Source organism: Haemaphysalis longicornis, unplaced genomic scaffold (assembly GCF_048455015.1).
Source record: "Haemaphysalis longicornis isolate Haplotype H1 unplaced genomic scaffold, Haemaphysalis longicornis Haplotype H1 scaffold_1, whole genome shotgun sequence".
Classification (NCBI taxonomy): Eukaryota; Metazoa; Arthropoda; class Arachnida; order Ixodida; family Ixodidae; genus Haemaphysalis; species Haemaphysalis longicornis.
The window spans coordinates 55145307-55160174 of NW_027526203.1; the positions used below are offsets into that span (position 1 = coordinate 55145307).

Below are 14868 nucleotides of genomic sequence, written 5' to 3' on the forward strand. Positions count from 1 at the left end.
GTTCTCCCTGACCTTACACCAACAAAACCTGGTGGCGATGCCACACCTCGTCCAAATGCCAAGCGAAGGCTGTGAGAAAGTACACACATATGAGGTGCCGCTTTGTTTGCATTTTGCCTCCTCTTGGCTGCGCCACAGTGATGACAAACGAGTTACGAGGCGTACATCAAATGACATCTATTTTCGCCCCTTCTTGCGCAGACCTGTACGTGTGGAGGAGCTTGAGAAAGTTGGGTCAACCAGCAGTAATTTAGTTGCCAACAGTGGAAGAGTGTCGACCAGACTATGTACACTGCAGAATATAGGCTGTATATGGTGACGATGGTTGTCAAAGATAATGGCCACTAGACAGGCATGAGTGTTTCTGGGAAATATGAGGGTATCCCATGGCTGGGCCAAGCGTATGCTGCTGCAACAGGAGAAGCCACAACTACAATTGATGCTGCAGCACACACCTGGATCTCATCCTCTCCGGAACGTTCTCACCCAGTTAAAGGCTGTTGTCTTTGACATACTTGCCACCAAAAGCAGCCTGCACTCTGCACTGAACTTCGTCTGGTTAGCACCCATCAGCTGTTCAAAACTGTACCACGGCTCATTAATCCCTCATGGCAGATTCTCCACACCACCAGCGCTCATTGTCAGTGGTCTCCGACTTGCCTGTACTGCACTGTGCGCTTAGCACAACAAGTGCAATGTCACTGAGCTTCTCATTGTGCCATCACAATGTCTGGATTGTGCCAAGGCACGCACAGCCTGTTAAGGACTTGTGACTTCAATTTGCATCACAAACAACTTGTGAGTGTCAGTGCAGCAGCACCCTGGGCACAATCGGGAGAACCAATAATCTGTGGGGGCCACTCACTAATGTGAGATGGGGGGTGGCAAAGCAGGTCAGGTCTGGCCGATTCCTAGTCACAATACCAGGAGGCCAGAAGTGAGCATCACGGATGGGCAACAACAACAACAACAACAACAACAACATCAACAACAACAACAACAACAACAACAACAACAATAACAATAACAATAACAATAGTAATAATAATAATAATTAATAATAATAATAATAATAATAATAATAATAATAATCAATCAATCAATCAATCAATCAATCAATCAACCTTTATTTTTGGTGCCCAGGAACAACCCTAGGGTCTTGGTACTGGTACACCATATACAAGCATTCATAAAAACAAACTAAAATCAAGACAACACAACACAGAAAACCATATATATGAAAGAAACAATAAGGTAAACATAGTTAGAGATCCCAGAATGCAAAACAGCAAAAAAAAAAAAGGAAGCCTAGTGTTAGAAGCCATGACACCCGGCCAGCAAAAACGTTGAAGGCACGTGAAAAATTGAAAATACACAAGCAAATACTCAATGAACATGACGGAGATAGATTATACACATAAAACAAAGGTTTTGTAACAAAATGTTAGGAAGTTTCAAAATGGAAAAACGAAGTTCAGCATTACAAGCACTGACACTTAAACCGACAGAAATTCAAGCAACACAAAATCAGGAAAAGTGAAAAACAAACAAGCAAGATGATGATTTGCATAAAATAAATATGGAACAGAAATACGGCACATAAATGACATAAAGGCACTTAAGCTACAACAGTTTTCAATTCATTAGAGAACAAAGACAAAGAGCTCTGGAAAATATCAAGACGATCGGAATATTCATTATATGCACATTGTATTCTGCAGATGGACGAGCGTCGTCTACTTAAAGCATCAGTTCTGAAAGTTCGAAATCTTCGGAAAAGTTTGTTCGGCAAGTTGACATTGATAAGTGCAACCAAGTCATCACACAAAATATCACCATGAAGAAGTTTATAAAGAAAGATAATGTCAGCTCTCATTCGTCGACACCAAAGGGAAGGAATACTTTTGAGACAAGACATGCTGCCGTTTGCGTCTTCTTGTACATGACGGAAACGGTGCCTAAAGATAGAAAGGAACTTATTTTGAACCCTTTCGATGCGGTCACTATTGGACTTGCAAGTTCCATTCCAGACAACAGACCCGTATTCAAGAAGAGGTAAGCAGAGAGCCGAATACAACTTTACGAAAGGAAGCGGACCTTTAAACTCTCCAGAATACCTGCAAACAGCACCCAGACAACGAAGAGACCGACGGGTAATTTGTGCAATGTGGGAAGAGAAAGTCAGAGGAGAATCAAAAAGTACTCCCAAGTCCCGAATTTCGGTCACCCTCGGCAGTGTGGTGCCTGCAATTTCATAAGGGTATTGCAGCTGTTGAGTTTTTCTACTATAGGAGACAACTTTAGTTTTTGAAGGGTTCAAAATAAGGTCGTTTTTGGTGCACCAACGATGGAATGACACAATATCAACCTGAAGAGAATTACAGTCCTGAACACTACGCACTTCTCTAAAGATTTTTATATCATCAGCGTACAACAAAAAATAATTTTGAATGGCAGAAGCAACATCGTTAATGAAAATGGAAAAAAGAAGGGGACCCAGAACAGAGCCTTGGGGTACACCACTGGTTGCTTTGTACCTAAAGGATGTTTGACCGTTAACACTTACATAGCAATATCGCTCCTTGAGATAACAACGTATAAGACCCACCAAAGAAGCGTGTACATCTAACAGAGTGAGCTTTGCAAGCAATAACGAGTGGTTGACAACATCAAAGGCTTTGCTCATGTCACAGTAGACCACATCCAGTTGGCTTCTACCAACGATTGCTGGGACAGCCTGCTCCATGAAGCATACAAGGTTCGTGGAAGTTGAACGACCACGCATAAATCCATGTTGATTAGGAATGAGGACATGTTTAAATGAGAAAGACAAGACTGTATGAAGAGATAACTCGAAAATTTTAGAGGCAGAACAAAGCAGCGAGACAGGCCTATAGTTTATAGCATCAGTTTTTAGGCCTGACTTGAAAACAGGGAATACGCGAGAGATTTTCCATGAGCGAGGAAACGTTCCCGACCGGAGACAGTTATTAAATATTGAAGTGAACACAGGAACGAATATATTTGCATATGTTTTTAGGATTGCAGCAGGAATACCATCTGGCCCACAAGAAAGCGAAGGCTTGAGCCGCTTGATGCTGGTCCGAATGATGTTCTCGTCCAGTTGTAAACAACCGGAGTTCTCGCCCTGGTGACAAGGGGCGCTGCTGTTGTCACTACCACCGCTAATCCCAAAAAAAGAAGAAAATTGACGAGCAAAGCAGTCGGCCACCTTGACAACCTCATCGCCGTTGGAGTCTAGAAGACGAATAGAATTTTTAGTTGTACTAGATCTAGAATGAATGTATTTCCAGAAGGCACCCGGTTGGTGAGTTGCTTTAGTTTCTACCGACGCCAGGTACGAAGTATGATCACGTTTGTGCAATATTTTACATAGGGCACGTAGGCGCCGGAATTCCTGAGCAAACTGGTTGGCACCAGAGCGCTTCATCTTTCTGTGCACACGTTCCTTGAGTTTCAGGGCATCCTGCAATTCAGAAGAAAACCAGTGTGGAAACTTGAACCTCCTCGGTAAATATTGCGGGATGTATTCCTTCATACCCGAAAGCACAATCTCTGTGAAACGGTCGACTTGTTCATTGACATCAGTGTGGTCAATGACGGTCGACCAAGGGGCAGCGGAAAAATAGCCATACAGCCCAGCATAATCTCCCCTGGCGAAAGCGTAATGAGGTTGCGTGTTGTTGGAATTTACGGAACGGTGGAGCAATGAAGGGAGGCAACAGGAAATAGAAAGAGGAGGATGAAATCTGTCCGGTATTACTAAAGAACAATCAGAGTGCAACACACTAACGCCATCAAAGTTCGAAAAGCACAGGTCCAGAATATTTCCACTGCAATTTTTTATGCGATTACACTGTGCCATAGAAGTGAAAGCCAAAAAATCTAGCAACCTATTACCCTTCTGTTCAATGTGGTGGTTGTAGTGGGAACAAGTTAGCTGGCTCCACTCCACGCCAGGAGCATTAAAATCTCCAAGCAGGAGGACTTTGCGGTTGCCATGAGTGATAAGCACCTGTTCAATGGAGGAGATTAACTTATTGAACGCCTCAGGAGCTACATCAGGAGGAATGTAAAAAACACCAACTAGAAGTTTTTCAGTTTTAGAGAAATGAATTTCGACCCATAAAGACTCATCTGCGTTATCAATATCGCTACGTAGCACACACGGGAGAGATTTGTCAACGGCGAGAAGGACCCCGCCCCCTTTTTGTTTGCATCCCGTTAAAGCACGATCATTACGATATACATGGTAATTTTGAGGAAAATAATCACTGGATAGGATATCAGGGCACAACCAAGTTTCAGATATAGCTATTAACGGAAAGCAAGAAGCCAGAACGTTACCAAAAAATTCAGTCGCCTTAGTTCGAAGACCTCGCACATTCTGATAAAAAACATCTAAACTAGTCATGGTTGTTTTTCTTACGTGATGCGCTCAGAGCTGTGAAGCATGCCTTCGCGAAACATGCCTCGGAACTCCTTAAAGAGGCAGTCTTTCGGCCAAACAGCGGGGTCATTAAGGCGCTCGAAACACTCTTCATTCAAGGAAATATAAAAGGATGCATAGGTGTCGAATTTAGTCTTCAGTCGTCGGCAGCTCAAGGGCGAGACACCTAAAGTTGACAGATGAGCATTGAGACTGGCAGGGGTGGTGGTCGGAGAAAGCTTGGAAACAAACATAGCGTTGGGGCGCTTCGGCTGCGAAACGACGACCAGTCCAGATGTATCTGACGCACCCACACATGCCCGGCTTCGGCGCTTCTTCTCAAAACTGGGAGGGTGACAGTCAGGCACAGACACGGAAAGCACTGGGAAGGGGGTGGACGGAGTTGGGTGCAGTGTTGGAGACGCCGGAGACACCGCCTGCAGCGGAGCCGACGTAGCCGACGAGGATGGCACTTCATTGTTAACAGCTTGGGTGAAAGAAGGCTTCCCCGAGCGGCCGCGCATTCCATTCTGCAAAGCAGCGGGACGGCGAAGCAATTCAGCTCGCAGGGAGCAAACCTCTGCACGCAGGGAAGTGACCAACTTCGCATAATGGGCGCGGTCTCCCTCCCTCTCCTGACGGAGGCAGGCAAAAGCCCGCGCGTTTTCCCGGCGCAGAAGGTCGTTGTCCTCGCGCAGCCCGGCCACTTGGTCGCTGAGAAAGGAAATTCCCTCCAGCACGTCAGCGAGGAGCGCGCGAAGACCGGCAGGTTCGGCACCAAGGTCACCCGGTTGAAGCGGGGGCGCCGGGGCCTTCTTGACGACTGTCGGTGAGCCTTGACGAAGGGAGCAGGGGGAAGAAGCCCCGCTTGCGGGCGCGCCGAAGTCGTCGCTGGCTCCACTAGGCCTAGCCGCCACCTCAACCGTTTGACAGATGTTACACTTGAACGGCCGAGCGCCAGATCTCAGGAGTTGAAGCTCAGCGTCCGGCCACACAACGCACTTCGCGTGCATGCTTTTTTTACAGGCAATGCAGCGGAAAAACTTTTGTTTGCCATAAAAAACGCAAGAGCAAAGAACACAACAATCCTTGCTAGGCGCCATCTTGAAAAAAAAATGTGAAAAATAAAAAAAATAAAAAATATAATAATAATAATAATAATAATAGTAATAATAATAATAATAATAATAATAATAATAATAACAATAATAATAATAATAAAGCTTGCATGGAAGGCATACCAGCTCAAATTAGCAAAAAACAAAACCAAAACAGAGCTAGGTGGCTGCTGAAGAGACGAGAGACAAAAACTAGAACAGGTCAGCAACACTATGACTATCAAAAGACACTACGGGAAGAAGAGTGACAACTGGTGGCCACTGAGGTAAGGAAATTCTGTGGCAAAGGAGGGGTTTTTGGCTGGGGCAGGACAACAGTGGGCGGAATTCCCTGAGCCCGAAGGCTGGCGGATGATGATGAGTCAACAATTTCAAGGGATAGCGTAATTAGGCACATTTTTTTATTTCCCCATGGCTGCTAGCCGTCTGCTATCAGCCGTGCTCATCAAGCATCCGTGGAAATAATACGTCACTGCTGTCACCCAGAAGCTCCGACTGAGGCAGGCAGATGCGACAGCTCATCTGCACCTGGAATACGCGCAGCACCAACTGATATGTAGAAAGAAGAAGAACGACAGTACCGCTAAGAAAGAAACGACACGCATTTTCAGCAGGTGAAGTGCCTACACAGTGAAGTTCGCTCAACGCCCAGTCAGGGGCAGTATACTCGACAGACACGGTCGCCAGCCCTGCTCGCAACGGACGCCATCACACCAAAGCGTCATTTCACAGGCACATAAAAAAATACTATGCGTTTCTGCTAATTCAAGTGCCGAAGCTACACCTGCGCTACAATGCGCGCCGTAGTGGAAGGTGGCGGAATAATTGTGACCACTTGAAGTCTTTAATGGGTGCCAAAATATTGACGCACGGGCATTTGTTTTCTGCGGCCATCAGGAAAATGGCCGCCACGTCCGGGAATAGAACCCTTGTCCTCCTCAGGCCCAGCAGCGCAATGCCTTACCCACTGAGCCACCCCGGTGTGTTTTCCACTGGAGCTTATTTTGGCACCAACATTATGTCACCTAACTAAATTAGGGGGCAAAGGATTATCCCCAGTCTCTCACAAATGAAAGAAGGCATTGGTTATGAGCAGAGATGAACTAATATAAATCCCAGCATATAGGGTGTAATCGCATAATCTTTCAAATTGCTTTTCAATATTCCCGTGGCTCTGTCTCCACTGTATCTCTGTTGGGCAGAGGGCACCCCACGGCCAAGTAAAAAATCGCCACAAAATAGGTACGGATGCCCCCAGATAACTGCCACATAAGAATGCTCAGCGTAGTGGCTCGAGTCAAATGGCACAGCCAAACTCACAATCGCCAAAAAAGGGGAGATCATAAATCTCATGACCGCAGGAAAATTGACTGATTTTTAGTAATCAAGAAAAACATTTTTTCTGCAAAAAAAAAATTGTTTAGGCATGAATTACAGGAACACAAAATGTAGATTATTTAATGCCCTTTCCAATAGCACTAGTTTATCAGATGTTTTCATACATCATAGTTGCAGAAAAAAATTTCAAAATCAAACTTTTTGTCAAGTTGTCAAAGAAAATGATAGAAAAGGAGTTGTGTCGATAGTAAAATGATAAAAGAAGTTGTCAAGGTGTCGTACTAACCACTGGTAGCAGAAAAAAATTAGAATATACATTTTCTAGGGAAATATTTCAAAAGCGCACCCTAGAAGAAATGTCCACTTGCACGAAACAGTTTGTTAGATATATAAAAATGTTAGCACATGTGGTGCTCGTGCCAAGTGGTGAAGCCCAACCTCCATTTGTGGTCACACACATGGTCACAGGATCAACCCATTTGTGATGGCCTTATCGAAATGAAGGCAAGAACGAGTGTGTGGCAAGATTTAAATGTGGGCTTTAACAACTGTAGGTTGTCTGTAGGTAGCCTGTAGGCAGCCTTGTGTGGGCTGTCGTGAAATTCTGACCCTACCTCTTCAGCCGCTCTTTTAAAGTCATCACTGATCATCATGCTCTCTGCTGGCTTTCCACCCAAAAGACCCAACGGGACGACTTGGCCGTTGGGCTTTGGGTCTTCAAGAATATTCTTTTACAGTCACCTACAAGTCGGGTCACTTACACAAGGATGCCGACTGTCTTTCATGCAACCCTGTTGATCCACCTGGACCCAACACACCTGCCGAAGTAACTTAGGTCTCCTCCATATCAGACTTGCTCAACCTTGGAACCGAAGAGCACCGTGACCCTTTTTTGCATGGTTTTAAGCTTCAGGACGGTGTACTGGACCATCATAATTTTTACTCTGATGGCCCTGCCCTCCTCCCTGTTGTTCCTATGTACCTGCATTCATCCATCCTGTTCCAACTGCACGACACCCCCATGGCCGGCCACCTCGGCCTCACACGAACCTACGATCGTCGGTGGCATCAATTCAACTGGCCTGGCCTCTACCGCTCAGTATGTCGCTAAATGGCTGTGCGACTTGTGCCAAAGCTGTAAAAAACTCGCCACACTTCCTGCCAGGAAAGTTCAGCCTACCAAAATTGCTCGTGAACCATTTTTTGAGTAGGTTTGGATTTATTGGGTCCTTTCTCACTGTCCAAGTCAGGACACAAGTGGGTTGCCGTGGCGACAGATTACACGACCAGGTTTGCAATCACGTGCACTCGCAACCAGCTGTGTCACAGACATAACTGACTTTCTCTTACATAATGTACTTCTACATCATGTCTGCTTACGTTTCTGCTGACCACCGTGATTGGGACCCCGCGTTAACATATGTAGCCTTGACGTATGTTTGCTCTCACCATGATACATCCAGCTTCTCGCCCTTCTACTGGCTGCTTGTTCGTGAGCCAACTTTACTTTTGGACACTCTGCTTCTTGCCTCGAAAACGGAATACACTCGCAATGCCACTGCTTGGGCTCATAGCCCGTCAAATTGCACAGGATTGCCACAGAGCATCACACAACACAAAAGAATCGCATGAGCAGCGCCGTCGCACCGTTCACTTTTCCCAGGGTTCACTTGTGCTATTTTCTGGTCTCCTTCCTGCCATACGGGTCTCTCAGAGAAACTCCAGTGACCTTACTCTGGACCTTACATAGTGCGGCGCCAAATGACAGACGTCACATATGAGATTGTTCCTGTCCCGCCTACCACGTCGTCTAGTAGTCCAACCGCAAGCACCGTTCACAAGGCTCGACTACAGCTGTACAAATTACCTCAAAGCAGTTCCCCTCAACACAGAGACGATGCTTTTTGCGCCAGGAGCCATGCAGCATGGTAATCCTCACTGGACAATGTGACAACGAAGATGAAGGGAATGACTCTTGAGTGGAACAGGATGATAAAGTTGATTGCTTTTCGACTGTGGCACAGCTTCTATCCTTATATAGTATCCTTGTATAAGCACAAAGCATATACCATGTCATTTACTGTACTAGGTCTCCTTTCACGGTGACAGCAATAAATCAAGGAGTTAGTTTTCATGAGCCCGCACAAGCATGTCAACGTAACAGCCCGTCTTTTGTATGAGAGGCAGGCTTGCCAGCAGTTTGCAATGGTTCTTAAGGTTTGCTATGGGTCCGTTCTAGAAAGCTAATAAGGCTCGAATAAGTTCCCAAGGGTAGCTGATGGTATGCTTAAAATTACTGCAACATGTGCACTCAGTACAGATTTTATTTACTGAATAACGCAATTTCAGCGAGGTGGTGTATTGCAGCAGGGGCACAGAAGGACAAAGGCAACACAAGAGGAAACAAGCGCTGGTTATCAACTGCTTATTTTATTCAACAAAACACACATATGTGCCATTCAAAAACAATTTCTCCAAAGTTTGACCAGCAGCTGGCTGATACATCTACTTCTTTAGCTGATGAGGTAGTAGGTTATAAAAACTGCAGATTGCGTGCCCACTCTGCTGTGACAAGGCCCATTGCTCTTTAGGCCTTATGTTAACACACCGGCCCCAGTGATTTATGTACAAGGTACCACCATGCCCAGCTTTCCGGCTCACACCTAGTTCAGCCATCGGCCACCAGGCGATAAGGAAGGAGCGTAACTCTATGGGCGGCAATCTTTTCAGCCCGATTACTCAATTTTTTAAATGTTGTGCGATGTTTTTCTTATCATGTTATCTTGGGGGCAAAAACTACCAGTATATAAAACATGGCTTCAGTATATTGGTTCCACAAGGTTCCTGAAGGGTTTAAAGTGCGACCATTGCGGAGAAGGTTCAAAAGGAATTTCGGGAAAAGCTCCTTTCGCCCCCAGAGCAGACCACGTGCTGATCACTCGGTGGGTGTTTTGCCTCGTCGTTGTATCAGTGCTGGTTCCAAAAAAGTCGCATGTTTTTTTATGCCTACGTGTGTTACTGGCACGTTGGATAAGAAACGGATAATGCAGGGCTAAAGCGAAGCGGTGGTGCGAGTCCTGGGTGCTGTTACAAATCGTCGGTGCGTGCGTGCGTGTGCGTGTGTGCCCATGCGTGCGCATTTGTGCATGCTTGCGCGTGTGTCCGCGTGTGAACATAAAGCAGTCATGAAAGTAAGTGTGCAGTACATAATAGAAAGTTTGGTTAAATACATTTCACTTGTCTCTGGTTTCCCTCTTTGTACAGCCCCGTTTGAGAATTTAACTGACGTCACATTGGTAATTTTGCAGATTCACAGTCCGACCACATTCACAGCGTGGATTGGAACAACAATTTTTTTGTGTTTTGCCTAATTAGATCATTAGTGAAGGTTATTTAGCCAACCTTTAAAGTAGCAAAGCTAGGCAAAAAATTCTAAATAGAAAGTTGCATAGCTGTTTGCAAAACTTCAGAACAAATAGTTTCCTTAGTATTTTTCAGCTTACTCATGCATGATATACAAAAACACTACATGACATGCCCGCTTGCGCATCGTGATTGCAGTGCCCCAAAACGTCTGGTGCACAAACACCCACAGGCGTGCTGCCATTTAAAAAGCGACAGGTCAGCGACGCAAACGATAACCGTTGCCTGTTCTTATTGCTCTGACGAACTGTCGCGAGGGGAGAACATCGCTGGCATAAATGGCACAGCCAATGCCTACATTGCTGAACTGTCACCTTTCAAGCAGCATCATGCCGATGGCTGTTTATGGCGAAACATTTGGGAGCACTGCAATCGGGACGCGCAAGCGGGCATGTCAAGTGGTGTTTTGTGTATTTTTTAGTAAGCAGGAAAACAGTAACACCGAAGAGATAGAGAGACGGCAACTGTTTATTCGGACATTCTGCAAACTGCTCTGCAACTTTCAAATTGAAATTTTTTGCCTAGCTCCGTTGCTTCAGAAGTTGGCTAATTAAGCGTGATGGGTTATCTGATTAGGCTAGGTGCAAAAAATAGTGTGACACGCAACATGTAAAATAGAGCAACATGCATTTGGTCGTGTCGTCTTAGGGTGCATCAGCATATTTATTAAACTCCGGTAGAAGTTAGCTGAAACACCCTTAAAATTGAACTGGGTTAAAGAATGAGATTGATTTGAGGATTGATTAGAAAGCTGGGTGACTGACTGACTGACTGACTGGTTGGATTTAATAGTATTAATAATAAGTAACAATGCACCAGGAGAATATTTTGTTGTGATTATTATGAACAATTTCCCTTTTGTGGTCATCTTTATCTGGCGACGAAAAGAGCATTCCGATATGCCGCTTATGTCGCTTGTTCCGCTTGCGAAATGGCACCGCGTGTATTGTTCGGCATACCGCCGTTCGCGCAGCCGTTTCAAGATGGCCGCAAATGTCCACGATGGCTTCCACTCTCCGCTAGGTCAAAGCATAGGGTCAAAGTCATCACAAAATTATGACAACACGAATTCAAAATTATGGTAACACTACACTGATTCCGGGATGGCCAAAAGTACGAAGAAGCAATTGTCTTATTAACTGTTCGGGCAATCTTTTTGACTGCCTGACTCTCCTACATGCTGGAATGAAGAAGCAGAAGTTGGAGCAATCCTCTCCGCATTCCGACTAGCTGAAGTACCGAATATATGCGTGAACATCAATACAGACTCAAATGGCATTAGAATACCTAACGCAGCCAGAATACCTAACGCTTCGGTAAGATACTCCCATCCACAATAAAGAACGAATCACCGACAAAGGAGCACGTGAGCTTACAAACTTTGCTCCTCGCGAGCACGATTACCACAATAATCGTGGTCGCGAGGAGCCATCGCTAATTAATTGAGAAGCCATTTCCTGGAAATATTAAGAGCGTCTCCTCATCCTACTCTAGAAACACGATCCTTCACCGTGCCACAAGGGGTTTCAACTCTGACGAATAGCAAACTCTGTAGATGACAAAGCAACACAAGTATCTACAAATCTACGTGGGCGAAGGTGTTTGGTGGGAACATGAAACATAAGTTTAAACTCTGCTAAATTCGGGAAAATATCTATGTGCTTCCGTGCAACCTAGTCATTTCCACATGTGTGCTATGGGGAGGACAACTCCAACATTATGCCATATTTACTCAATTCTAAGCACCCCCTTTTTTCCAAGATTGTGATGCCCAAAGTGAGGGGGGTGTTAAGATTCGAAAAACCTAAATCCACCCCCCCCCCCCGCTACTTATTTTCACTACCTTCTCTCAACGAGACGGGCGAAAGTATGTTTTATAAGACAAATATTCAACTGAAAAATAGGTACTGTGAACCCGCTGCTTTCGTATGATACCCAGTCACCTTCACAACCATTTGAGTGAGTTGTGCTGCTTGGGCCGCCACTTTCAGTATCTCCCAGCAAATTGTCTTTGGTTCCACTAAAGTGGTTTGTAACTGATAGCTTCTTAAAAATGACTTGGCCACAACGTCAACTCGAGCCAGCTTCCACTCGTCTGAAATACGCCTTGCGATGGCTGCTTGGAAAAGGGGATGCTCAGATTCACATGCAATCCAAATTTTTCCCCGAAAGTAGGGGAGGGTGCTTAGAATTGGGATATGCTTAGAATAATGTAAATACGGCTATTCCTCTTTTATCAACACATGGAAGGCAGCATGTGCTATCTTGTTACTTCATTAATCAACGCGAGCTGACTGGGAGGGCACAAAAAAGAGCTTTCGCATATTGTACCCTAGACTTAAGGTTACACCTTTGAGCTTTCTACCATCTGTTTACCCCAATTTCCTATGCTCCAACAACTCCTTCCACAACCAACATCTTCACTCTCTCCCTACGCAAAACTGTACTGTTCAATCCAGCCTAGACTATATAGCATAACACTTTAAAACAGTAAAAATGTTGCTTTCTTGCTCAAACTGACCATTAGACTGCTTTTTTTCTTTATGTTGACCACCACCCCGCAGCTACAACCTTTCACGATCACACCTTAAAGGAGCCATGAGGTCAAAATACAAGTTTGTTTTATTCGAAAGATTTCGTGTTTTATAGCGCTCCTAGCGCTTGTCCAGGAGCAAACGATGCCGTATTCACTGAGAAATAAATCAATTTAGGTTAAAAGTTTGATTCTCCTGCCAAATCGTGTGTTTTTGGGACGTCAGCAATGAAGTCACAAGCGCGCATATACAAACAAACTTGCACTGCGTGATTTGGCTGCAGCGCTGCTTGAAGTGAGTCTTCCCAGATGGCGCTCTCATACTCACGCACGGCCCCATTGTCTGCCGTTGCTTTGTTTTTTGACTGTATTTGCACCTGGCTGGTTTTTGTTACTGTAGAGAGTAATCACTTCGTGAAACATGGAATATCCTCAACAAACAGGGTCACGTAAGGCAACGTCACTTACACCAATTGGCCAGTGCGTGCAAGACAACTCGAAAGCGGTGGACTACAGTGCAGCTAAAAAAAGCATAGTGCGCGCACTGTGCTTTCGTAACTTCCACTGTTTATTCCCCCATTCTTACTGTTATAAAAATAAGGTGCCCTAAATTTTAGCGCAAATAGCTCGTTAGGCAAGCTTATAAGCTCTGCCTAATTTTAGTTTGCCTTCGTCGGCCTCCGCCAATTGCAGAGCAGTCTGGTATGACATCATAAGTTATAATGCGGGAAATCAGCTAGTGGGTCGCATGGCCATTCCGTGTTTTCCTAATTATATATAGCTTGTTTGAGCAGTGTGTGGGAGAAGTGGTGTCAATAACATTCTAACGAGGCAATCTTTCGAATGAACCAAACTTGTGTTTTGTCTTCATGGCTCCTTTAAGCCGCATAACCGCAGAGGGCCTCTGTCTCTCGTCGGATGAGGTGATTAAAAATCCTGGGCCATCTCCACAAACGTGAAACCTGGTGAGGGGCGAAGCATGCACTGTATAAGTGTATTCTTGGCACCTTGGCATTTTTGCCAACAGAGATGAGACCGTTGGGGGCTAGAGGTATACAGCTTTGCTGTATACCTCTTGTCTTAAAAGCATGAAGCTCTCTAGCGCGAGGCGTAAACGAGTGACCCACTGTTTTTTCAGTACACGTTACGTTCCAGCGTGAGGCTTAAACGAGTTTCCCGGGGTTTTAGTTCTGTGGCTACATGAGATGAAGATTAAAATGACGACAGGAGACGCCAACAGCCCCAACCCCTACGAGGCTTCACCCCTAAAGCCCCTGCTCCTAGTCTTTCTCTCTTTGGTGACTCAGTGCTCGTGAAGCGCAAACCTTAAATGCAGTAATAACTCGGTTCCAAAACGCTTCCTAGGTGCCAATAAAATGCTATCGCGTCATAGATCTCAAGAAGCGAAATGTCCTCTGCAACTCTTCCGTGATATCTTCACATACACGTGCCTCCGCAGCATTAGCGGCTCTGGTAAGGCTTGCTTATCGCATGAGCGTTGCACACTCATTTAATAACACGGTCACAACCAGCAGGACGACACAATTACGTTACAATACTCGCCAAAAGTGTCTGATGATAAATCATTGGCCTGGTTCACCACAGCTAGATCTAGGCATTTACCTTTAGACATACAAAGCGGGTATGCCGACTGCTTGCTACTACTTTTTAACAGCGGAGCTGCAGAAGCATTCTTCTGTTCGTGCGGATGTGGCGAGGAGGCAAGGAGCCCAGGGAAAAATAACATGTGCAGCCAATTGGAAAGGAAAAAAAGGAAAATTCCTGAAGTAAGTGTAGAAGAAAGAATTTCTTATCGCCAAATGCTTTTACTTACATTCGGTAACCAAAATCAGAATTCCAGCCGCAACAATAATCTCTTAAGGGTTCCAATCAAGCAGTATAACAGGGCAAATGACGAATGCATTGTCGATCATCTAGAAATAGTGTCTGAGGAATTGTCAGGTGATTCTGATACAAGCATTTACCTAGCTGACTCTTCTCCCGCC

At 45.1% G+C, this 14868-nt stretch overlaps 1 protein-coding gene across 1 annotated transcript in view; it reads right to left on the bottom strand.

Annotated features, from left to right (window-relative positions):
- Positions 1–805: 805 nt before the first annotated feature.
- Positions 806–14868, bottom strand: part of LOC144171635 (pumilio homolog 2-like) — a 16694-nt gene continuing 2631 nt past the window's right edge. Inside the window, exon 5 of the mRNA XM_077700988.1 lies at positions 806–821. Coding sequence (XP_077557114.1) covers positions 806–821 — 16 coding nt within the window. The remainder of the gene's footprint in view (positions 822–14868) is intronic.